The following is a 27,367-nucleotide window of genomic DNA, read 5'->3' as shown; positions in this document are numbered from 1 at the left end:
AATGAGACTGTTATCATGTAGTTGAATGTCTTGCTGAGTTAATTGAAACTGCAGAGATTATATAAATGGTATTAATGAACTTTGACTGCCTGATGCTTCAGCTTTAATAAAGACTGCTTGGTGGGCTAAATGAACATAGGCAGATAAAAGAACAGGTTCAATTTTGCGAGCCTACAGGCTGTTGATGAAGTAAACTTCTTTACCTCTGTTTTCAACTGGTGTGCATCAGTAATGCCATAGTTTAGAGAAGGGATTTCTACGGGATGGAGAGGTGAAATGCAGAAAATTAAATAAATTTGGATCATGGGAAGCTGTTGATTTAACCTGTCTCAAGTGTGTTCAGTATATCACACAAGTCTCGTGGTGCTGTGTCAAGTTCACAAAAAAGCAAATGGTTGTGGTTTTCTTCTCTTGTTGTGGACATGTTACTTTTATTAAGAGCTTTGCTTTTTATTTTACCTCATTTTACAAAGGGGGTTTTATATGGGCTTTTTGTCTTAAAAATAATGTTCCATCTAGCTTATTAGTAATATCCTGCTTATTTGTCCCCATACCCCTCTTTTTTTAGTCAACATTTGTTTCATGTCCATCACTACCCTTCTCTGAATTAGCAGATAGGAAATAGCTTGTGGTGGTGACAGGATGTGTTTTTCCTTCTTTTAGCAAACACCTATCTTGTAATCACCCTTCCTGACTTACTCCTTTTACCATTGACTCAAGCCCCAGCTCCCATAATAAATTCCACTACACCAAAGCCTAGCATATTTTCAAGAAAATAGTGAAAGTTACCATTAATTCATCAGGAAGAGATCACCTACAAGTTGCTCTCTCCACAGTGACCTGAATACAAAGCCCAAATTAAGGGGCATCTCCTCCTATGCAGTTTCCATCATGGGGATTGCTTCTCTTGTCATCCATGGAGTTTATAGCATTCTATTGAAAATATTACATAGCATCATTGTATAGTCTTTGAAGCAGCAATCAGTAATGTTTGTTTAATATGCATATGTGCATGCAAGTCATCTTTGTAGTAGAGTTTATGGGGTTTTCAGCCAGCGTAAAGTAACATTTTATTTGATGAGGAAAAAGATATTTCTGTCCCTAGTCAAATGGAGTAAAATGTTGTGGAGCTGTGTTACAGATTTTAAAGACAGAATCCTCTCTGAGATCACTGATTTTTTAAATAGCATCTGTAAATACAGAATCGAAAGAGAATAGTGTATTGTACTTAAGAATATGTAGAAATTACTCTTAGAGTTCATCTGCAAGATTGGTGCCAAAATTTTGATCCTAGTTACACTGAAAATAAATTGTGAAAATTAAGCTGAATCACCAGGCTAACTATTGTTTGTTCATGACTTGATTGCCCTTAGAGAAGTCAATATAATTTTGAAATGCATTGATTCACTTGTCATCGTAGAAATGCTGTAATTCTGGTTTTCTTTCTAAACCATAGACTGCATTATGAAATCAATATTTTGTTGTAGCTGGGAAGTGTCATAAAATTATCTGAGCTCTGTCAACATACTTATTAACACTAAAGAGTTTTAGTAAACTGCAGCATTGAAAAAATATGTGTATGCATATTACACTGGTAGCTTTTCTTGCCAAGCTAAAAATCTCTAAACATTTGAAGTACTCTTGTAACTGAAAGATCAGAGGTATCTTTTTGAAATCCTGATATTTCATCATCTGTTTGTTTTGGTTTTGTTATATATGGGCAGCCACATTATGATTCTACTTTATTATAGAGTTGGTATATTATTATGTTGGAAGAATGTTTGATGTGCTTTTATCTTTTATAACTAATTCTTATTTTATGCCCTCTCTTTTTCTTCAGCATATATGTTTACAGCTTAGGTGGTAGTTTTATTAGATAGTCAAGTTTTTGGTATTTTCATTTCTCCTATTTCATGTTTAGTAAATCAGGGTGAATAAAAGATTAGACATGGAACTGTTAATTAACCAAGAGATGTACATGTAAATAACCCTGGTTATTTACAGTTTGTTTAACTACTATTGCCACTTATATATTGTTTTAAGGCTGGACCTATCTCCCAGTTTCTCCTATTCCTTTTCCTTTGGGTATAATACTTTTTGAAATCTGCACTTGTCATTTGTAATCTAACCCATTTGTTGTGATTTACATCAGCTTCCGAGATCAAATATCTAGATTGGATTAATTTTTTGTTTTCCTAACTGAATTTCTATTTAGCCTTCGTCTTTTAAAGTACCTTTTAAAGTCCCTAAAAGTTCAGAAATAGGCAGAGAAAGAAAACATCCAAACTTCAGCCCTGCCGTTGAGGCTATATTGGTCATCTCAATCCTGAAGAAATTAAAATTAAATTGCTTAAGATTTCAGTTGATGACAAACAGAGGCATTATCAAAACTGGTGGTTTTTTCCTCAACACTGCTAGGTGTTGGAATTTCCTCTTATGAACAGAGAAGCTTCACTAACATGCATCCAAGCATACTCAAAATACTTTATGATCTGCAGAGGGCTTCCACATCTGCCACTTGGGTCATTGGATCACTTAAGGAAAATCTCCATCATTTCCAATAAAACTTAGAAATTTTTAGTAGTTAATGGATCTGTTTGGTACATTCTAAACTAATAATCTAATCTACTGATATTGACTACTTCTCAAATGCTGCACAGAGAATAAACTGATATACCATCAAAGCAGCAAGGTCGCTCACAATCGTGTAACACTTTCGTTGCTCACCTTGGTCCTTCACTGAAAGGGCTGAAAAAGCAAGTTCAGAGGATTCTTGACTTGGAACTGCAAGCATAAAAGTGGAACTGCAAGCGTAAAAGTAGAACAGCTCCTGTCAGGAGACTCATCATCTACTTCTGACAGCAACCTGAAATGCGGATGAACTTGGTGGACTACCCCTTGTGCTTCTTCTGCCAACAGGATAGACAAGATAGTCTTCCTAGAACACCTGTCTGCCCAGAGCACTCACCTGGAGTTGGGACTGAGGATTCACTTCTCAAAATAGTTGCACCTTTGAACTGGAGCACTGCTGGCAGCATGCTCTTCCTCCTGCAGCTGGGCAAGGTCTCCATCCAGAGCCAGACCCAGCAAGGGTAGCCTGGGCACTTGGCACCAAGCCCCAGATGTAGCTGGTGGTTTTGGGCTGAGGTCAGGAGTCCCTTCCCCTACAGAGATGCTTGTGTCCAAAGGTAAACAGACAGATGTCAACCCATCATCCCACATCCCTTCCATCACCAAAAGGCTCCCCTCCCTTCTTTGGCATAGCTGACCCCTGCCCCACCCTGTTAGCTTGCATAGCTCTTCTCCACTGTTCGAGTCCACCACTGGGATCCCAGCTCCTTTGAGGTAACCAGAGTCCCCAGTTATGATGCCCTAAATCCTCATTTTCCCTGTTCTAACCTGAGGGAAGGAGCTGAATATCTGCTGAAGATGAGGTTTCATTCTGCAGTCTATAGTCTTACCTGCCAGTGCATTGCTGTTTGCTAACTGGATTGCTTTGCCTGAAGCAGTTGCTTCTGCTCCTGATAACAGTTTTGTCAAGCCCCAGGTGAATCAAGGCAAATCAAGACTCCTCTTTTGTTCCTGTTGAGCTCTGGGTAAAAGTAGTGAAGGCTGGCCCGGGTGGCCCAGTCATGCTTCTAATGCTGGCCCAAGTCCTCAGCTGTCCATCCATGTTTTCTGTTCTGATTCCAGCGTGTTGCTATATTTTTCCTGTATCTTAATACAAATTGCATATATAATTAGTACTCTGCAATGGAACAGTACCAGAGCTTCTATGCATTATGTTTAATGACTTTATTTTGAATGTTGACATAACAACTTTAAAAAACCCTGAAAAAATCGAGAAACTTATTTTAACTGTCATGTCCTTAGAAATGGCAGTTTCATTTTCTTTCCTAAATGGTTGCGCTTATCTTCCTTGAAGCATACTGTTATGCTTTTATCTATGTTTTTGGAACATTATAAAATAAAAAATAATTTTAAATTTTGTAATTTGTCCCTATTGCAGCTCTTTGTACTGTAGATCATGATTATAATTATCATAAATAAAATTCATATTTATGAACATAGATCTTGAAGTAAACTGCCAGGTGCAGGGTTGCCTACCATTGCCAATTTGTTGTGTGTTGTTTTAGAAACGGCGAGAATAACTTTCTTCTGTATATATAGAAGAATAAATACTTTGATTTAATCAGAATTTAACATAAAAGCCATTGATTATGAAACTGTTCTGTTAAGAATGTAAATGTTCATTTTTTTAGTTAGTCTTCAACTAATATTACAATCTGTCTTAAACTATGCATTAGGAGCTATTACATGACTAGAAACTCTAAATATAATTTTGCTTCCTTTTATGTTTAGGGTATGCATGAACTTTTAGCTCCCATTGTCTTTATCCTACATTGTGATCACCAGGCTTTTTCACATGCCAGTGAAGCTGCACAACCAAGGCAAGCATTTTGTTTTCTTTGTACAGTATTAAAAACCTGCTTTCTTAAAAAATAAGTAAGTTTGCTGGACTATAACTTATAAATATCCATAAATCTTTGTTTATAATTCATACATTGATATCAGAAATCATTGCATCCTCATGCTTTGAGGGGAATGTCCCTATTTCATCTTCCCTAGTACAGATTCTGAAATTGGCCGCTTCACAGACATTGATTGGTGAAAAAATGGAGACAAGAAACCTAGGGAAAACCTTAATCAAAAAGCTTACATACCTACCTGTAGATTCACCTCATTCTTATTGCCAGAAGCGGTTTGATTTTTTGTCATTGCAGAGAGGAGACAGATTAGAGAACTACATTCACAGAGCAGACATGTTGCCACTGACTCTTTTTCTTCATATCTTAAAAGGGAAAATAATCAATGTAGACAGATTATTGTGATTGATATTTCTTTCATCACTTCAGTGTTGTAGCTGCAATATCTGACTATTCTTTGACTTAGAAGTAACATTAAGTTTAGCTATTGATTTTCCATTTCATTCAGCTGTGTGTATGTATGTATAAATGCAATCATACACATATGTATTAAATATTACATTACATGATTGTCTGACAACCAAACTCAGATGCATTTTTCTTGCTCTATATGTAAGGCTTTTGATTTTATTTAACAAAAAAAAAAACCAGTTTCCTTCTTGTGATATTTGGACATTTCATTTGGGTTTTTTTGCATTCTCTTTTGGAGTCCAGCAGTGAATAAAAACCAATTTAATTATGTGTACTGTATAATATAATCTCTGCTGGTGTCCCTCAACATGACTGCCCAAGTGCAGTTAAGCATAAAGATGACTATTTACAAGTGTTTACTTTTATTCAATGTCTGTCCTTAAATATCCTGAAATTACCTAGAAGATGCTCTTCAGAGCTATGTAACCTAAAATAACCATGTGTTATGCAGACCATTGTGTTCTATCCGTACTGAAAATGTAGAGCTAAGCAGCAAAATAGATGGAAAAGAGGTGCTGTCACTGATTAATTGCTGTTAAAGTACAATAAAAATACAGGCTATTAAAACAAAATGAATTTATGTTTTGATACTGCATATTTGACCAGTAACCGTATTTTTTTTGTTTGGGACAAGCAGTGATAGATTGTGCAGCAATCAATTATTCTAGATCAAGCATATTCAAATAATACATTGTGACATTCAGTAATTTGTTATTTGGAATAATTAGATGGTTACTTCTTTGTAGTACAGACAAGGCAGCTAATTTGTTTTTGATCTTTATAAAAAGGAAGGACTTCATTTGTTCAATGGAGTTGCCTTTTTTAATTAAAAAGGCTAGTTTTCTCATTTGCACTTTATATGAAAGTTGGCTTATAAATACATAATAGTAATGCACAATGCTGACCAAAAATAAACATTCACATTTGGATGGTTCTCTGTTGCCTTTTTCAGTGAGGAAATGAAAGTTCTTTTGAATCCTGAATATCTGGAACATGACGCCTAGTAAGTTTTAACAACTTTCTTTGCATTGAATTTGCTCTTACTTGTAATACATTACTTAACACCAAGTTTCTGGGTTGTTGCCTTGCAGTGCAGTGTTCACACGTCTTATGAAAACTGCAGAACATTGGTTTTCAACTTTTGAACATGACAGTCAGAAGGTAAATACTGTCTTAAGATGTGTTTATTGTATTTTTAAGCAAATGGGATTTTTAATGCGATTGAAGTTATTAAAGCTAGTAAGATATCTCTTAAGCAACTTGGTTTTAAAGCAGACTCAAACAAGTTTACAAAGATTCTTCAGAATTTGGTCATAAGCACTTGTGGAAAGTGAGAGTGCCTCTCTGTTGAAAGATCACTTGGTAATCAAAAGCCAAGTGTGCAAAGACAGATTTTTGTATGTATAAGTGATGTTTGTAGCATTTGAAAGAGTGCCTGTCATAAGCACTTCTGTGTGCCCAAAACCTGTGCAAATGTCATGTTAAACAAATGCCTGTGGGCAGTGTTTAACATAGTCAAGACTGAATTGTTTTCAGCTGTTTACAATGTAAACCAAATATGATGAAACCAAAACTTTAATCATAGACTGTACATCAAAAAAAATAAGAATTTAGTTAGTTTTTGATGTCCATGTGTGTGCACCAGAACCTATGTTTGCAAACTGTAATTAGGAAATACTAGTTTGAATGGTGGTTTTGCCAGTCTATTGAAAAAATTTATTTTTACCCAAGACTCATATAAAAGCATCTATTTTCTTTGAATATTTAAATGTATCTGTATGCATACTTCATTAGATAAGGAGCATTGGCATCTTGGCCTAAGCTATCTGCACTTATAAATTACTACTTGCATTTTGATATAATTCTAAGTGGCTAGGGATAAAGCATATGAAATATAAATTTTATGAACTTGCTACATAGTCACTTTTATTTCAACAATGAGGCTGTGAGACATGTTTCTCTGAGTGTTCAAAATTCAGTGTATTCAATTGTGTTTGTTACAATTTCTGTGACAAAGGTGGTAAAGTCTTCAAAGGTATTACAATTTCTGTGACAGAGGTGATAAAGTCTGAAGTTGAATTTTATTCCAGGAAATAACTAGGTCTGCTTACAGATTTGCAGTGCTTGGGTAGAAGGTGAAAGTTTACATTGCCCTTTCCAGTCCTTTCATGGCATAAAAAATTAACAATGCAAAGAGAATGGATTAATATCTAGTTGTTTGTTCTTGTTCTTTGCAAACACGTATAATCTTTAATAATCCCTTCTTGTACATATGCCTTTTACGATCATGACACTGAGAGTTAGCTACATAATAAAGTCTGAATCTTCACAAAGGAAGCAATGGAAGTGCGTGCTCTGAGAGACATGGTACATTTCACAGCCTCTGACAGTTGGTTCCATTACTCCCAAATGCCATTAGAGGAGCTTCTCCACCTACTCCATTCCCTAGTGGTTAATGAGAGAAATCTGTCTGTGCTTTGTACTTGTACTATGTCCTAGTCTCTCTCTACTGCTGTAGCACTTGTTTCCTAAATACATGAATATATAAATTATATTAGTATTGACTACCAGCCATTCCAGTTCATGTTGTTGATGCTTTGGGACAGGATTTGGCAACTGTTTGTGATACTTTCATAATTTTTTCAGCTGCACTTCACTGCTATTCATACTGAAACTGTTCTTAGAGGTGAATCAGGTGTTCTTCTATAAACAATGTAGCACATTCTGAGCCATCCCTCTTTTTCTTGTGAACTGCATCCTTTGGGGATTGATCATTTTTATTTTAAGTTATCAATAGATGACTAAACATATGCACTCAAATTTTTTCCAAGATTTAGAAGCTCACAAAAAGAAAATAGGTGTTATCTCTCATGTGGCAAATTAATATATAGTGAGTATGTGCAGGGTGTCATGTTGTCCACTTGGCTTTTGTGCTTTAGACACAGGCACTGTGAGTCATTTCTAATTAAACATTTTGGCGGTCTGGTTTTATTAGTTTATTTGAGCATCTTTCTGTTTGGGCTGTTCATTTCACACCAGCTATGTGATTTTTTGGAGCAGTTTCAACTGACTAGAGGTATTGTCATTTTCTCAACCAAATTGTGAGAGAGGAGACAACAGACATGACATCATTGCACTCTGGTCATCCACCGAACTCTTGGTGGAGTGCACCAAATCAGGAGGCATGGACAGGCAAGGCTTTGTTATTGGTTGCAGCTGCTGTTCTCACAGATTCTGTCATGCTTTGAAGATTTCTGTTAATGGGGTTAATTTCTGAGATGCTGATAAACTGCATTTTGATGGATACCATTTACTTATCTTGTGCTTTTAAACATGGCAAGCCAGCATGTGCTATTGGATACACTTAGCCATGTTTGATAGTCAGTCAGTCTGACAGTCAGCAATGTGTCAGTTCTGCATTATGCCAAGGTGCACAAATGCTGCAAGCAACAAATAACTCCAGTTTTGGCACAGAGGAAGCTTGCATTAGTTTGATATTCAGAATATTTCGACATTGAAGCCAGTGTTCAATAGCCTGTCTTGCAATTTTGTAAAGATGACTTTAAACCCACAGACAACTAATGATGTAAAGACTAATCTGAGTAACTAGCTAGTCTTCTCATATTTCAAATTCAAATAAGTAGAGAGATTCTGATGTTGAGATTGTCATCAAGGTTCTATATCAATAATCAAGAAAAGCTTAAAATCACAGATCTTTTGAGTCATCAGAGTTATGAATGCACACAGTGGTCAAGCTGAAGTTAAATAAACCAGAATAAAGTTAACACCCCAGATGTGTGCCAACTGATAGGACACGCACAGTCTACGAGTCTGTAGAGGTACAGACTTCTATGATTAGTTTCAAAGCTAAATTGATATGCTTATGCAAAAAATTACTATAGACTGGAATTTAATATTAAGGTAATGTTATCATACCATACTTTAAGAGTGTATTTCTGTATAGAAGGAGATTAGTGGATACCTATTTTCAGTATTTTGCATTCTAGCATATGACTAAGAAAATAATGAGTCTGAAATTATAGGAAATAGCCATACAATGGAGAAATAAAATTCAGGGTAGAAAGAAGGCTACCCTACTCAGAAATAAAGAAGTTAATAGAATAATTTAAAAAAGAAGGTGTGAGAAATATCCTTTCTTAACATACCTGCAACTGTGAAGAACTTCAGTATTTAACTAAGTAGCGACATTGCTAGTTAGTCTCTAAGATTCTAGATGTTTAATTTTAAATTCCTATTTGCTAGAATAGCAAAGAGTTTAAATGAATGCATGCCATTTCAGTGAGCTTTATTTGACAGTCTGAGGGAGCTTTTGTCAAGTGATTTGCTAGAGCATCTTAAATGAGTATGCCTTGGTACCACAATAGTATGGCAAAACCACGATACTATAATAGATGAATCAGTCCCTTCACTGCAATTGCCATAGCAAAGCAACAATTAAGCAGATTTTAAGATACAATTTATAATCAATCAGATCCTTAAATAAAAACATTTTACCTGAAATCACTGCTCAGCATCATACCATATTTTGTCCAGTACAGAAATAGAATAATTAAGAAAACGTGTTTCAAGCAAAGGAGAAGAACATAAAATAATAGGCTTTTTTGGTAGAAATTATTGCATGTTCACTGCCCATTTGACTGTTAAACCATATTGTAAATGATTTTGAAATACGATACTTCTCTTCCTGTCTCTTAGCATGCTGATACAGAGGGAATGGGGTTGAAAAGGGACTATAACCAAAGGAAACAACCTTGAGGATAGTTTATACAATAAAAAAAAACTTTCTTTCATATTGAATGTTAAAAATAATGCTCTTATAACTGTTTCAAACCAAATGAATTTATCTTTCAAGAGCTTAAACTGTAATGAAGTCTCCTGAAATTATTACCTCTTTGAGCTTGATAATGCTTCTCTGTCAATACAGGGTAGAAAAACATCAATTGTTTTTTAAAGTGAAGGTTTTGGGTCAGAAGTCATGATGACAAATTGCAACAAAGTCATTGCAAAAGTCTTCTCTTCTTACTGTTTCAATTTTCCATCTTTTATAATTTTAACATTGTTCCTGACAGCTTAATTTCTCTATTTCCCTGTTCCCATCTCATTCTCTTGGTAGCTTTGACTTGTCCTTTTTTTCTCATCCTCCTTTTTAGATGTTTCCTATTCAGTGCAGTTCTTTACTTGCTGCATTTCTTTCTCACATTCTGTCTCTTTTTCAATAATGCTTCACTCTTTTGCAAGAACAAATTTGAAGCAGTATAATGTTCAAGCACTCCAGTAGTTTTCACTTGTGTGTATCATGCTGTACATCATGATATAGTTTGCACAACCCTTAGGTCCAACCAACTGCCTTCTAACCATCAGGTTCATCTCGTTGTTCTATTTCCTTTTCCTTTTAAAAAATTTCCGATGCTTTATCAAAGCTGTGTAGATTTTGAGATACAGCCACCAGATTTTCTGAACAAGGGAAGCCTGTTTGGAAAAGATTGTTTGAAAAGAAGTTATTTCCTGTTTGCTGTGCAATTTATTGTCCTCTGAGGGCATATATTCTCTACTGAGTTACCATTCATCTGCTTTGCTCTGGACTGATTCAGACTGCTGGTATTAAAGCTAAAATAAAGCTGTCAACACTTTGTTGGAGCATGAAAAGTGAAGTGCGCATGTAAAAATTGATGTGCAGAATTGAGGGGCACTCCTTCACGTTCCTGGGAAAGGGAATCCTATAATACCTTCCACAGAAGTGATACTTTAGATTCCTTTGTTATGAAAGAAATTAGTTATTAGTGTGTTTATTTGGAAGCCGATTTTTACAACAAACCAAATCTCTTGTATACAACCCCTTTACACAATAAGGCTTCATGGGATGTTCTTTTTTTCCCTGCTCTTTTCTGTGTCTGCAGGAGAAGGATGTGATGGTTACACCTATGCCATTTGCAAGGCCACAGGACTTAGGCCCATCTATTGCTATTGTAGCAAAGGTAAACCAAATTCAGGATCATCTGCTGAAGAAACATGATATTGAGTTGTACATGCATCTGAACCGACTGGAAATTGCTCCACAGATTTATGGACTGTAAGTGTTTTCAAAGTATTGTTTAATTCCTTCTTTTTTTGTTTCATTATATTGGGAAATTTTTCCCTTAAATTTTGGATTAGAGGAATGGGACTAAAAGGAATTACTTATCTCTTAGAACTTACTTGATTTGCAGCACTACAGTAAATAACACCACATTGCCATATTTTTGATAGTGGCATTCCCAGTGCAGATAAAGTCCATTCAGCTGCACATTAGAGACCCTGTTGAAGACTCCCATTGCAGTCTGTATTTACATATTGAATCAAGTACATAGTCTACCTTTCCTATAAGAACAAGTGAGATAATAGGACACAAAACAATTACTAGCATTGAGCGGTTTATTTACTTAATTTTATCACCAGTTCAGAATCAGTGAACTTTTCGCTATTGTGATAATGGGGTTTTGGATACTGGTAATATGGGAGGAGTGGGGGCCATGTTAAAAGTTAAGGCATGGATATAATAAATTGTCCATATATGTGGAGTCATCCCAGGTAGTTCTTTGTCTGTTAAACTGCTTCATATCCAGTCAATTGGTTCTGTGTTGTGTAACCCTGTTTCAGGATGGCTTATTGGGCTAGGTGTGATTTTGGATGTGGCCTTATCCATGTGTTTGTGCTGCATTTAATCCAAACCAGTTATGCCTGCTATAATCAGTTTGGGTCAATACAGAGTGTGCAACTTGGACAAACCATGAGTAACTGCGAATTGACTGTGGTTTCAAAGAAAAATTTTGCCTTCATTGTTTGGAATTCTAGACATTTGATTCATTTTGATAATTCCTTAAGGAGGTGGCAAGCCATATGTGCTGTTGCAGTGACAGAAAAATGACACTTTTTATTATTTTTTGCAAGGATTTAAAGTAAGATTGACTTTGCCTTAAATTTAAAAAAAAAAATCACTTATAGCTGTGAATTTCCAAAAGCAATTGTGAATTGGATATAACAACTCAATAGAAAATTCAGAAAGGGAAGAAAAAGTTACTGTGTAAATGTCAGGCCATAACTGCAATACTTAACACTGAAGTCTAATTTGATGTCACCATTAAATGAAAAGTGCTGCAACATAGTATCCTCTCAAGAGAAGAGTTGAACTAAGTAGTGGTCCCAGATTTATTAATAACTTATATTAGGAAGATAAATATAATTCTACATAACTTAATTACCGTTTATAGGCATGGGTTACAGGGATAGGAAAAATAAGCCAAGTAAACTCAAGGTATTAAAAGGACAAAGAGGACAGATTGTCCTATTACAATATTTTTTGCATAGTATAGTGTTGTGTGTTTTCTTAATATCTTCACTTATCTGGAAGAGAAAGCAACCATCCCTAATAAACTTCAGGGGTAGTAATGAATAAGTAGGCAGTATAAATATCAGGGTAAACTAAAGGACTGTGTTTCTTTTTTATGAAGGTTTATGAAAACAAGCAGAAAATAAGATAAACCTCAGAAATTTGCAAACAGATACTTTGGGGCAAAAATAATTTGTACTGTAGATATTCACTTCAGTTTAAGATTTTGCCTTTCAGTAAGAGAAATAATTGAAAGAAAAAATTATACTTTAGCTCAAAACATAACATTATAATAACAGAAGAACGATGTAGTCTGGTGTGGCATAAATAGAACTGAATCTGAATAAAGAAATTTACAGTTAAGAGAATGAATTATGAGAGAAAGCTTCAGGCTTCAAGCTGACTATCAGGAAAGCCTTACTAACAGGGAGCTGTTAGACTGTAAAATAATATATCAAAATTAACAAAGGAAAAACCATCAGAATATTTTAAAGACAGGCTTTGAAAAGCTTTCAGAAATGGATAGTACCGTGGAGACAGAGCCTGCATTGGCAGAAGAGGAAAGTAGGTTGCCTGTGAGGTCATATCCTTCTCTGATTTCTGATTTAATATAAAGGACAGGAAAAAAAGAAAGGGAAAGAACATGACTGTGTTGTATTATTCTCACCTTTAATGATGTCTGAACACTTCAGAGTAGTAATTTCCAGTAGTGAGCCAGCTGACAGTCTCAGATGCTGGATCTTTTCCTGTATTTAGCATTTCTTGAACTAGAAACAGCGTTTCTTAAACAGGATAGGTTATTAATAATTGCTAAACCTAACCCAAGTGCAGAATTCATGTGAGTTTTTTGTTGAAGTTTATTGTTTTGCTGAAGTTTGTTGGATTTGCCAACTATAAGTATTCATCTGTCAGCCCTGACATCAAAAATACACAAATGGTAGAAGGAAGACTGGGATCTTCCTTCCAAAGATATTATGTCGTTCCTGGAGAAAGTAATTAACATGAAAGGCATGTATTTAATGGTAGTCTCCTCTAACCTGAGCACCTTATACAGTTCACGTATTTTAAAATATAGTATTTTATACTTTGCATCCTTCTATAACCTTCTATAACTTCTATAACCTACAAACAAGTCCTTGTATTTTCATACAGTTGATGCCATCCCTTGATGTTTACAAATACTTTTTATTTTTCAAACACTAGCAAAACTTGTTCTGCTAGGAGGTCAGGTACCCTAGTCGGTTGAACATTTCCATGTTCAGAAACTGTCCTTTAAAATAAAATGTGGTTATACACTTCCTGAAATCATGCAGTATGTGTGGTGCAACACATTAGTTTTGGTTGCTGCCCAGGAGTGCAAAGGTTGTACGCTGGTTTTGTGGAATGCTATACTTTGGTGTTTATCATATCAATGTGAAAAGTCTTTGGGTTTTTTTCTTCAGTTAATCCTCTGCAACCTGCAGTGCTATCAGCCTCAGCCGGGTGTGCCAGGCTGCATGCCATGAGGTGTGCCAGTTGAGAAGAAATCTTTTCTCTGGATAGTTTATGTTTTGACATTTTAGCTCAAGGCAATAGATTACCTTATGTTCCAGGGGCATCAGTGAATGGGCTTTGTGTTACCTGGCTATCTCATTTCATTGCTGATCAGGAATGGAACCCAGTTAGGTAAAGGAAGGTGTACTGGGGTCCTGGCTATGCCACACTTCTGTGCTGTGCTTGTTCAAGTTGGTGTCAAGTAGCAGCCTTACCACAGGAATTTGTGTAGCTGGAAATTTTGAGAGACCGTACTTCCATTCACATGCAGTCAGCTGCTGCTTACCCCTGTGATAATTATTCAGCTGCTATTAATGCCAGCAGAAATGGAATCAGCAATGCAGAGATTAAGGCTTTGTGCCTTATCATTCTTTGGTTTTATTTCTTTGCTGTGTCTCTAGCTTGTTGTTAGACCTCAGGATAATGTTTTGGAGAATAACATTGTTTCATGTTCCTAGTAGCACTGTGAATAGTGTACAGTCTAACCAAACTGTAATAATTATTTAATCATATCTAATTTTGTACTTTATAAAATACAAGAACTGCTTGAAAATAAAATGGAATTGATTATACTAACAGTTCAGTGACATGCTTCTTGATAATAAGCGTTTTTCTAAATAAAAACAAAAAAATGCTAAGATTGAACAAGAAGATTGCATACTCTGGAGGGTTGACAGATTGAATATTCAGTATAATTGTAGAATTAGATGAGTTAACAATGATTAATGTCCTAGATTAAATGGTACTCTGATGTTAATTTCTTTGACCCTTACATCTAATTCATGTGAAAGTACAAAATAATTATTGCAAAACCATTCTGTTTTTTCTGCAGTGTCCAGTCTTTGCAATGACAAATTAAGCAGGTTGTGCTCTCAGCTAGAGAAAACAGGGCTTAAGGAAAGTCTTCAAATATCTGTATTTTAGGATATTTTATTTAAAGTAATTTGTGGTAGAAGACTTCTTTTACATTTCACTGAAAAGATGAATCAATTGGAAACGTTCCAAGTAATATCATTATTACTACTTTATTTTATATACTGAGTGTAAATTATATTGCATCAAAAGAATTTCTCATAGAACTGTATGCAATAAGTACAGCCAGATCATGTAAATATATATGATACAGTTGTATAGAAATAATACACAGAAAGATAATGACAAGGCATAAGCATAAAAAGCTTTATTTAAGAACAAAAATTAAGTTTTGGCATAGACTCACTAGCTTCTGCATCATAACAGGGATGGCAGTACTATATTGGTAAAGCGAACTCTAAGCACATATCCAACAGACAATAAAGCACATGCAGAAGTGAGCGTAAATATTTCATGCTAGCTTAATCTCAGTACAAAAATGGCCTTCTTAGAACATTCAGTGCCTCCTGCTGCCACTCTGCTTTGTGATGATCAATCAGACAGACACGCTGCCTACTGCGGTTCGAGATGCAGTTTCAGCCCTTTAGGCTGATACCACCGTTATACCTCAGGAAGAAGCCTATCTCATGAAGCAAGGAAATTTAAAAAAAAACAAAGTTGCAGGGAAACTAGACATGAGTGTAGATTTGAAGATAGCATTGGAAAGGTTATGTTTCGGTAAAGTCAACAGCAGATGTGCTGCTCTACTATTACTATTCTTACTTGCTTTGCTATGAGCACTGCTGTGGGGCATCCACCTGTTTTAGTTTCTTGCTCATGCCATTATGGTACCAGGCAGTATTCTTTTCTGCAATCATATTGGTCTCTGGAGGAAAAATTTAAAGGATTTTACCTGTGTAGTAAAGGTACATAAATCATAGTCATTGTATCCAGAAAACAAAACAAAATCAACAAAATCCCACTGGTCATAAGAATAAGAAATTATCATGATCCACATAAAAAGTAGATCAAAGATCAGTCTTGCTAGGGAGAACCTTACAGATTATCCAGGATGCCTGAGTTTATTTTGGATTCTCACACTTCACTGAAAAGGAATGAGATAATATATTGCATGGTCCAAAGCCATTACAGTTCCTCGGTAGCTTTTAATCCAGTGTCATCAATCAATTGGACAGCAATTATAATGAAAGCAACCTTGAGCTATTGTGCCTCTAGTAGGGGAACCACCAAAATCTGGCCTTGCTATTAAAATGAGTATCTAGCAATGACTAAGACTAAGCAAATCCAAAGTCTTTCTGAACAATGTAATAATTCTCATTTGAATGTCCAGGAGCAAATTAATCCTGAATTTAATATCTGAAATTGATGTTTATTTCCAGTAATTATTTTGTGTTTGATTTTAGCAAAGCGTTATATATAAACCAGATTTTAATGGAATATAAATCCCAACTTATCTGTCAGTAGAGAGCTTGTTAAGGATTTAATGCCAGATAAACAAGCCTTTCTAAGAACGGTTACTGTCCACTGTTGGTCCCACAAATTAAGAGATACAGTCTGCTGGAATTTTAGATAGAGCTTTTGGGGGCTGACTCAGACATCTGAAGACTTTATTATGAATTCAGTCTCAAATATTGAAAAACATTTTAAGAAGAAACTTCTAAGTTCAAAGTTAGGTGACAGACAGGAACACATCTGGACCTACTTGAGAAAGCTACAATGTATTTTGATGCAGACAGGGATTGCCTCATCTATTTCAACATCTCAATTGTACTGCAGTGGCTTACTCATTCAAATTACTTCCTCTGTGCAAATAAATGTGGACAATTCTTGAAGATTAGGGTAGGTGTCTTACCTTCAGGCAGCAAGCAAATCCTGCTTAACTCTAGAAGCTGCTTTTCTTCTCTTTTGAAGGGAGGCTACTCACCCTTTCGTATTCTTAAATGATAGATATCTCTTTCTCATTGTTGAGTTTCTAAAAAAATCTTAGTTCATTGATAGAAAAAGGTGTATTTCATTTTGTGCTGCTTCTTGTTGTGTATTAGGTTGAAAATTACAGTATGATGAACTTCCAATTTTATCCTTTTTCCCAACTGTCACAAACAGTATTTCAGTCATACCTTTGACTTAAGATTTTAACATATAAATAATGTAAAAGCCCACTCTATAAACAGAATGAAGGATTGGTTGAGGTGTCAAAAGTGTTCGTCAGAGTTTTACTCTCCTGCTGCATAATTATGTGCTGAGATGGTAATGAGTAGTACTGGATGTGTGTGAGGATGGAATGCAGATTTGTCATTTTGTTGCTCCTTGATGCAGGTGATGTGCTTCTCATGTGAAACACAGGGAATTATCTTTACCTGGGAAGGAAGCAAGCAAGAAAGCTTCCATTTTGACTTTAGTCACATACCCTTAAAAAAAAAGTATGCTTAAACACCAGTGGATTTGAATAGAAGTAGTATCTTCTGAGACCTGTGATAAATTTAGTAGGAATATATACAGGTGTTTGGAAGACTGTTTTTGATGTTTTTTTTTCTTTTATGTGGACAATAGCTGTTGATGATAAATACAAAACAATGTATGAAGTTCTACTGTAGTAAGGAATTTAAGGTGCCATCCATCAAGTACTTACTTCTCTTTTGCTTTCTTTATACATAAATCACATCAGCTGCTCAGGTTAACCCATACTATTTAGTTTAGTGCATCATTTTGTTTCTTTCAATGACATGGAACTTAGTCTTGAAAACTCATATTGGAAATTGGTACAAAAAAGACAATAAGTAGGTCAAGTTAACTGTTACAGAAAGTAATAATCTCAGCATATGCCTGAAAAATGGAACTGTGCTAACATGCCCATGTTGACATGATGTTAAGAAGCAAAATACAGCACTTTGGACTTTTGCTTTTTCTCCCCACCAAAGTAATAGTTCACCAGCCAGTCAAGTCAGTCTGCCTCTTGTTTCCACTTCAGATACCAAGCATAGTTCTTGGTTAGCCATTTCTACCCCTGTGGACAATGCTCTCTGCACCCTCTGGTCTAACCAGATGTTACAGACTGAGCTCAGAGGCTGGGGCGGAAAGGTGGGGAATCCTGCGGGCAATCTATATATTTCCAGTTGTATGTTCTGAATCTTTTCTGGCAGTTGTTTTATTGGGAGTTCTTGAGTTAGAAAGATACATTGCAGTGTTGGAAGTCTTTGCAACAGGAAAAGATCCTGCCCTGAAAATATTGCAGCAGTCAGCCCTAACTTTTAAAGTGAGTGAGCTGGATAGTAGGTCTCCATGACCTTGTGAACCTCTTTCCAACATCTTGCTAGAATAGTAGAAGCTTCATCAATAAAAAAAAAATCTTGTTCCAAATAGGTGCATGCCTTGAGTATCTTTGCTGATTCTGATGTGGTTTTGAGCAAGAATTTTTAAAAGTATCCTATGAAATATTAAAGCAAGCCATCCATATCCGAAAAATAAAATCCATTAACACAGGTCACAGGAATAGGTTGCTCAAGTGTAGTGCTGTTAATTAGGGTGCACAATTTTTTGTAACTTTTGCATATTGTATGAATTCACAATATTTTATTCTAGGTAAAGCATGAGAACTGATGTTTTAGAAGCATTTCTAAGAATAGAATTATTTCCCCAAACTAATTCTGTGAAAATGAGGAGACTATTCCATCACTCCTCATGCTAAATGTTATAGCACAAGGCCCTAAAGGATTAAGTTACATAACTTAGCATGAAGGCTTCACAGATCTGGCAAGAAGAGAAAATCTGTACACAGCATTGAAAAATATAATTGGTGTAGTGAAAAAGAGAAAAAGCAGACAGGAGTAGAAGTTGGTTTCCAGTACATATTTTGAAATCAAGGAATGAGTCCTGCTTGAATTTTTACAGAAAGCCAGGTGTGCTGCTCTTCTATTTTCTTCCTCTGAAAACACTCTTAACATACCATTTGCAGCTTGATATCAACTGGCAATGATGACTCCCTTGAATTTTCAGATAACACTGTTTCTAAGTAAGAAAGACTGGGGATGCACCTAGACCTTGTTACTCGGTATTGAATGTATTGACAGCAGAACAGTAATTCTTCCCAAATTTCAAAGAAGCAAAATGTCATCACCCAATATAACATCAACTTGAGAAGTCAATGAGAGAACATTGCCTATCATAGACTTTTACACTGTCATCTGTCACTTTTAATGATCTGCTTTTCTTTATTTCTTACCACCTTATTTGAAATTAAGACACTGTTAGCATACTTCAATTGCCTTTTATACATTTTTTGTCCTTGAACTCTGAAAAAGTGTCCAATAAAATGATCTTTGAATGCCACACAACCAATATATTTTGATGTTGGTGTTGAGAAAGGGGAGAAAGAAAAGAAATGTCATCTTTTCTGGGTTTTAATTTCACGATATAATAAAATTTTAAAAAAGTAAGATAATAAAACTCCCCCTACTTCTGATTGCTATTATTTCTACCAATTATACTACCAGGTTTTATTAGCAGAAGTGAAAAAGTTAGTGAAAAATATTTTGGTACTTTGGATAAATCTATGCACATACCCACGTGTGCAGTGTAGCAGCAGAACTGTGTAATATGTTTTATATTAAATATAGTTACAGTGTTTAAATCAAAATTCCATATAACATCTAAACACAGTCTTTAGCTGTTTACAGCTTACATCAATAAATGTTGTGTGATCTATAAGAGTCTAAGCTTGGGTATTGCAGTTTATTCCAGTTTTCCTAGCAGGCACATGGGGAATGGCATACAAAACCAGTAATATTGGGCTTTGGTATTTTTACTAATGCAAATATAGTTAGGTAGATGTATATAGGACATCTTGAATCAAAGAATTCTCCTCATTGTCTTACTTACCTATGAGAGAAATCACAAAAGAGTAATCAGTCAACAGAAGAAAATAAGTAGTTCTTACAGAAAGTTTGCAACATACCAGTGTGCTTAATATGTATAAACAATGGTGAAACAGTTTTATTTGTATGGCCTGAGCAGTAGAAAAGATAATGGCATCTTTGACCTTAGCAATTCATATATTAGTATTAGTGGTTTGACATGTTACTTAAAAATTGTTTTAAATAATTGAAATAGATTTAATTCTCCTTTTTCTTATTTCAATAACTGTAATCAGAAAAACCTTTTTAATGGTGTAATCCCAAATCCAACTAAAGTACTTAGTTATACATTCTGCTTTACTGTACTTCTGAGCTCTGGGACTCTCACACCGAAACACATCCCCTGATTTATCTTCTGTCTAAACTATTTCTTACATTATGACTCTGTGCGGCAGCCTTTGATATTCCCTGTGACATCATGAGACAGCTGTGTTACATTGTGTTTAAGCAGTACTAAACCTTTAAACTTTAAACGAATATTTTTCTTCTCAGAGGTATAAATAGAATATGTAATAAGCATCTGTGGGATATGCAATTAATGTCACTTGTGAGGCAAGACCTTCATGATGCACTTGGGTTTTGGCATTCTTAAATTATGAGCTCTCTACTACACTCATGGGATAAATTCCATATTCCCCAGATCCTTATTATGTATCTTCCATCTCCCTTAATTCCTATTAGCTGGATTAGTAGTTGTTGTGATGTTGAGGTTTATGGTAATTTAACTGGGGTGGTTCTCAGTGATCAATAAATAAACTGCAAAAGTTTAGTAATTTTTATTTTCTAGCAATTCCAGTGTGTGTAGCTGTAACAGTTTGCAATAAGTGCCGGTCGGATTTACCAAAAACTTTGGTCATTTGTGCACACTGGTCTATCTGTTACCTAAATTTAAAAAAAAAAAAGAAAAAAAACCAAGGCAAGATATTTCAATAGCAAAAAATGAGCTGAATTGCCATGCTGTAGGGTGACTAAGATGGAGGTATTTCCCTTAGCATCCACAAATGTTAAAAACATAGTTTACATAGAGAATAAACATTTTTTGTTAAATGACGATATTATTAATGTTCTCGTCACAGTCATTATCTGGAGAGTTTGTCAAACTGGTGCAGAATGACCTAGATTAGTTGTCAACTCAGGAGCAAATAAGATTTTTAAAAGACTCAATAAAGTCCAGTGATTAATTGCTATATATTCTGATTCATGCCTATCCCATTTTATCTAATTTAATAAAAGTCTAAAATGATGATTAATCCTTTCACATCAGCAGTTGCTGGTACATCCATTACATGTCCAATCTGAATTCCTTTGCCAAGGAGTTAACTACTATTTTGAACTTGGTGTGAAAAATATCATTATAAATTTCATTAACCTGATCATCAAATTTAAAAAAGTCAACTCGTAAAATCCATTACTGCATATCATGCATCGAAGATTAAAAACTGGTCCTCAGTGGGCAGGAATAGCCAGGATTTAATTCCCACAGCATATGTTTAAAGTGCTCATATGACATTATTGTATCTGTAATTATCAGAATTTTATGTTTATTAACCCAAGTGAATTAAGAATCTTGTTTTGCTTAGAATTTAGCATGCGTGTTAAATTGACCATTAATTTGCAGCTTATCAATGTATATGTATTTACTACAAATGCAGATATTTGTTTAGTATATTGTAATAATTCCAGCACTTCAAGAATTGCCTTCCTTTATTATTTCTTCCTAGATAGAATAATTTACTTGTTCAGTGCTTCCAGTTGGCTATCTTTGTGTGGATCCCCATGGGTGACTCTTGCTTCAAGTAGTCCGTCTGTGGGAAACTTGGGAGTATTTCACATTTGCACTATGTCTTATCTATGACTATGTCTTCCTCTTCACTGAGATGGTTTTTTCCCACTCTGACACTGTTTATTCTTCACCACTGCCCAGCCCTCAATAGTTAGATTCAAGAGAGACCCCTCTCTGTGCTGCATGTTAAATCTGACTCAGCACGGAAATAGCCACAGAGCTTTGGAGCATTGTGGATTTGGGATGAATTTATTGCTTATTCTTACAAGGGTTGCTCAAGACGGACATTCACTAAATGCATGAAAAATATGCAGCAGGAGAGCCCAGAGAAGCCAAATTTCCTCATCCACGTGGGAGATTTGAACCAGAGTCCTGGTGACTCTGCAGCCACCACCTGAAGTCTGGCCCGGGGCCAGGGCAAGGCAAGGCGTGCCAGCAGATTCCTTAGGAAACAGCAGCCTGGCCCTGGCTGGATCACTGCCCCAGTGAACCCTGCCTAAGCAGCAGCACCAGTGGGCTGCAGGGTCGGGGGTGGGATCTGTACCCAAGAGGTATGTGCTTTTACAGTAGTGTATGGAATGTACCACAGAAGAAAAACAGAGAATAGTTGGGACAGACAGCCATTCTCTAGGTTTTCAACTTGTGGCAGCAACCTGCAGACCTTTGGTTGGCTCCAGGCAGAGGAATGAAAGTCACACGTTTTGAGAAAATGGGAACTATGAGGGTTTTGCCAGACAAAAACCATCACTATTTTATTATCTCATTTTATTTTTTTATTGGAACAAATGTGACAATGTGCCTCCCTCCCAAAAGCGGTTTCTTGACTGCAGGATCCACTTGGGCTGCAGCTGTAGAATGGAGACGCAGCAGGTGCTGGATGGTGATGCCCCTGTGAGCAGCTGCCTTCTGCAGTGGGCACAGCCCAAGGCTGAGGTGCTTTGGACTCTCACAGTTATCATTACGTACTACAGGAGCTGTGCAGCTTCACATCTTGGTGTGGTTTCACCTTACACATTACTTCTTGACCTGTCCTAATGGCTTTGCCCATCTGCCTTACCCCTGTTCACATGTTCTGCCAAAAGAATTTTCCATGTTGTGAAAAATCCCTTCTCTGAAAGGATTGTCAAGCATTGGAATGGGTTGCCTAGGGAAGTGGTGGAGTCACCATTCCTGGAGGTATTTAAGGGAGGTGTAGACCTGGCACTTAGGGACATAGTTTCATGGTGGACTCAGCAGTGCTTGGTTAACAGTTGGACTCAATGGTCTTAAGAGGTCTTTTCCAACCTAAATGATTTACAATGCTGTAAAGAAATTATGAAATTAGGAGAGTGGAAAGCGGTCTGTTCGTCCACAACATCCCTACCTAGTGAAAAATGCTTTTCTCCATCCTTTTGCAGACAACTGGCATCATCATTTCAACAGCTAGTTGTGGCAGCGCAGAAGTGTTTCAGAACAGCCAGATGATTTGTCAGAGATGTATGTCACATATTCAGGTTATCAGATGTCGGACTTGGAAACACACATTTGTACCATAAGACAATTTAGGTTCTACTGGTATGAAAAAAAGAGGAGAGCACCTAGGTGATTTTACTCTTGGATGGATCATAAATATTTCTAAGACTCACCTTTAATTAAAAAACTTCAAAAAATTGTCTGTTGTAACATCCTTGCCTTTAAAAAACTTGTTAATTAAATTGTTTGACCTATTTTTGATGGATCTTTGATCTAAATTGTCTTTTGATCTGTTAAATGTTGGACTTAGAGCAGCTTTGTCTTCTAACAAATGGTTTAAATGATCCTTCTGCAGGACTTCACGTAACTCCACCAGCCTGAGTAAAAAATTCTCAGTAGAGGTTGCAGGTGAATGTATGAGATGTAGTAGGATCTCTAAGAAATTTGTCTCTAGATTTAATAGGCTGGAATAATAACCAGCTATATGTCGTAGGGTCCTGTAAAATTCTGTCACTTGTATCAGTTTTTGAACAATATAGAGAATTGTTTTCTAAACTTTGTGGAAGTATTAATAATAATTATCTATTCTGTGAAAAGACAAGCAATGCTATGTTTCCTTAAGAGAGTTTTAAGAGGTTAAGACCTGTTTCTTAATTTTACTTCTTCTTTTTAAATTGCAACAGTTCCCATTCCACTGAAGAATTTCAGATACCATAGTTAGCTTTTGATGTTTGCCTATTCTTGAAAAAATTGAAATATTTTCTCTTGGGATGCTTTCAGTAAATGGCATTTGGCTGCTGAATCCCCTCACAAGAGAAGTCATCTATAATAAAATGTGTCACCAATATATCTGAAACTTCCAAGAGCCCAGTCATTCATTTTTTGTTAAATCCTAAAAACTGGCAACAGTTACATGATTTTCATAATTAGCACAGTTAGTTTGGGAGAAAACTAAACTACTATCGGATGACAAGACAACATAGTAAATGTGTGGTTAGTGTGGGGGGGGAAAGTTTGAGAGACTGTTAAAGGACATTTTGCATGAAGGTGTTGCTGGAAGGGGAGAAAAATATGGGAAGGAGAAGATGGAGGGACACCAGACATAAGACCCAAGCACTTGAATTGCTGAACCTGGAGAATATTAAGGTGTGTTTACAGTGTAGTTCAGTCATTAACTAATGCACAAGGGTTTATCTCACTTGGCCAGTTGTGGCACTCATCTGGTAGTCAAAGGATGAAATAAATACCCAATGTATAAACCTAAGCATATGTAAAATGGGTAAATACAGGGTAGCCTTGAACATAGCTTCTTATCCTTTGTGTATGTGTAGGTGTGGATAAAGTCTTACATTTGCAGAAACTATTAAACCCCAAATTATTTAGTTAATTCCTAAGTAACAGACTGGCAAAAAAAAAAATCTGGTTTAACTGATTTCAGTATGAGTAAGGGGAGAAAGAAGGTTCTTCTTTTTTCCCATTTCCTCTAGTTATAAAAATTACAGTGATTACACATCATAAAGCCTATCTGTAATAAAACGCATCAGCTGGCCAAGGTTTTCATCGCTCACTCAATAATCCATTAATACAGCAACGCTGCCCAGGCATCTTTATAATACCAACTCGGAGGTAATTTTAATCAGCTAGACCAGCTGGTATTTAACAGCAGCTGCTGGAGACGCCACAAATATACTCAATAGCTGACATCTTTATTTGCAGTTTTTCAAGGGGGGAAGAGATCCTCCTGTGGTTACTTATATTAAGCTTCTTTTTTTTATGTAAGTATTGGTACCAGAGGGTAATACCTGAATGAAAGCAGGAATAGAGTTAATACAAAAAAATAAAAAATACATTCTTGGAATCAGAGGGCTTTTTCATGAAGTCCTCCTCATAAATGAACAAAAAATAAAGCGTAGGTGCCAGCTTTGTTGGAGTTTAGAACCTTTTCCTGGTACATTTACACTAATCTCAGACTTGGCTTGCGGCATAAAATGTGCTCTGCAGTGCTGCATCGCCCTGTCTTACTGAAGCTTTCCTATCTCTCCACGATATAAATATGTGATAAATAGTGCTCTTGGTAGAAAAAAAAGTGATGCTTGCTCACATGTGTTCAATTTTAACTGACGTGTACTTCTTTTGTCCTCAGTTTTGGCTTAGAGCGTCTGCATGCAGGAGTGTATATGTATATATCTATGCTTAAAGACAGGGGTGTTTGGGTATAAATAATACACAATATGTTTATTTGTACTCCTCATCTCATAAGGCTAGAGATGAATTCAGCAACTGAATAAAGCACCGCTCTCTGCAGCAGTAAATATGGAATACTATTTCACATTGGATTTGGGGGGGGGAACAAGCAGAGGCAACATGAAGTTAACAGTCACAAACACATTATAAATAAAAATTTAATTACACTTGGGGGAGCTTGGCTTACAAAGCTCACAAATCCATAATGGAGCTTGCTGGTAATAAAGGCCTGATCTGTTTGCTAAACTCCAATATTCCTGTCCTTCTGTATCTCTTCTTTTATATAAAACTTCAGTTTCTGCATTGATTACCAATTGCAAGAAAGACTGGCTTCACTGGTAAACAGTTTCTTCTGTCAGATACCAAATACTATATTTCTTTATTAAGAAAATAGTTATGACTCTTAGCTAGGACAGGGGAGGTGCCATGAGAAGTGTAAGTATATCTGGTTTTGTTGATTGTTTATAATATGTCATCATAGATGAGATCTGTGGTTAATATGAATTTGAATTACTGGAGATAGGCTTGGGTTAATTTATGAACAAATTCTAAGATAGCACCTTCTTTGTAATGAAGATTTTAAGAAACACTAGTAATAGTTTAAATGATTATGAACATGAAAGAAAATACAGTACTTTTAAGCAGGTGTAAATGTTCATAGGACAGTAGCAGTGAAAAGTAGTACATTCTTTTTCTTCTGTTATTGCAAAATCTGTTGAAAAAAGTTGATGGTGTAAAGAAACAAACCTGAGTACATAAATATAAATCCTTAAACAAATTTGGGGCTATAGTAGTCATTTGCAGGTACTCATTTGTTAGTCCCAGTGAGTTATCTCTCTGAAGTCAAACATGGATCTGTCTGAGGCTGTGATTGACTACTGCAAATTAAAATCCAGTGACAGAATGGATTACTGAGGTTGCAGTTTGACTAAAAAATACTTAGCAAGCATGTTTTCTCTTATTTGTAGTGAAAACATTCTGTTGAAGTTTGTTTAGTGTGTTTGACAACAGACAGTTTGATATATTGCTGGGCACAGCAGTAGGTTGGACTTGAGTGGTATTAGCTTTCACTGTTTTGATTAATGGTAATTGTTTCGATGAAAAGGCATGTTTTACGTACAATTCATAGTTCTGGAAAACAGAAGTCAACTTGCAAGATCTGTAATTACTGTTCTGTGTTAGCATATAAAAAAAGCTTGGAGAACATGCAGACAAATCACAGGAGGGTTTGTTTTTTGGTTTGTTTTTTTTTTGTATGTCTGTTTACTTTGTATGGGATTGCATTTTGTAGCTTTTATGCACTACTTCTTGTCTGAGGAAATAAATCTTAGTGTTTATCTCTTCTTGAATGCCACAGTGAGCTTTAAGATGGATTTCTGAGTTTCACATTGTAGCTCAGTCTTGGTGTGGTGAATTTTTTTCTCATTTCTGTCATCAGTAAAAACAAGAAACAGTCAACCTGGAGACTCCCTTGTCTCCTCACATCCCTACAGTCCTGAAGCAAAGGAAAAGATACCTGTTCATCTTTAGAATCTGTTTGCTCTGCTTGGAAAAAGTCCGCCTTATACCACTTTCAGAAAGAATTTTCTAGTTTTTCTAAGATACTTCTTTTTTTGGTTGGTTTTTTTTAATAAATATTTTATTTTCAGTATATCATCAGGAAAGGGAAATAGCTGATTATTTTTGTATTTAGGTAAAAAAAAGATTGCAATGATGAGTTTAGATGTAAGCCAATAGCAGCATAGTAAAGGATGTCAACTATTATTAGTGATACCATCTTTCATTTATATAGTGCTTTCATCCTAAAAGATTGTGGTTTCTAGAAAATGTAGATTTAAGCCAAAAACACGATTAAAAATATATCTACTTGTCCCTGCATGTTAACTTCGAAGTATTGTTTGTCAGTTTAACAGACAGTACCAAAATATCTTTCTTCTGCTTTGCAGATGCAAAAATGTACTATGAAATGAATATGCTGAAAGTACTGTTAAACCATCTCTAGAAGGAGAGAAAATTGGTTTTATAGGTTCCTCATTTTATGACATGCTTTCTTCTCAGATTTTAATATTTTGCAACACGTTCTGAAAGGCGAAATTAATAGATAGTGGTTTTCTATATCTGAAACGTGTAGGGGCATCACAACCTACCTGAATTGTTCCCTAGACAGTATTAAAAAGAAAGCAGTAATATCTAAATTGTAGAGGGAGGCAACTAGATTTCTAAGTGT

The 27,367-nt window shown here is 35.8% G+C and overlaps 1 protein-coding gene across 6 annotated transcripts in view; it reads left to right on the top strand.

Annotated features, from left to right (window-relative positions):
* TBC1D5 (TBC1 domain family member 5) overlaps window positions 1-27,367 on the top strand; it is a 313,509-nt gene that overhangs the window by 186,389 nt on the left and 99,753 nt on the right. For all 6 annotated transcript variants that reach the window (XM_071561054.1, XM_071561058.1, XM_071561057.1 and 3 more), the window contains 4 exons: window positions 4,363-4,451; window positions 5,911-5,961; window positions 6,050-6,119; window positions 10,877-11,049. In XM_071561054.1, the coding sequence (XP_071417155.1) occupies window positions 4,363-4,451; window positions 5,911-5,961; window positions 6,050-6,119; window positions 10,877-11,049 (383 nt within the window). The remainder of the gene's footprint in view (window positions 1-4,362; window positions 4,452-5,910; window positions 5,962-6,049; window positions 6,120-10,876; window positions 11,050-27,367) is intronic.

This window comes from Pithys albifrons, chromosome 7 (assembly GCF_047495875.1).
Source record: "Pithys albifrons albifrons isolate INPA30051 chromosome 7, PitAlb_v1, whole genome shotgun sequence".
Lineage (NCBI taxonomy): Eukaryota > Metazoa > Chordata > Aves > Passeriformes > Thamnophilidae > Pithys > Pithys albifrons.
This window is presented reverse-complemented; position numbering and strand designations above follow the sequence as displayed.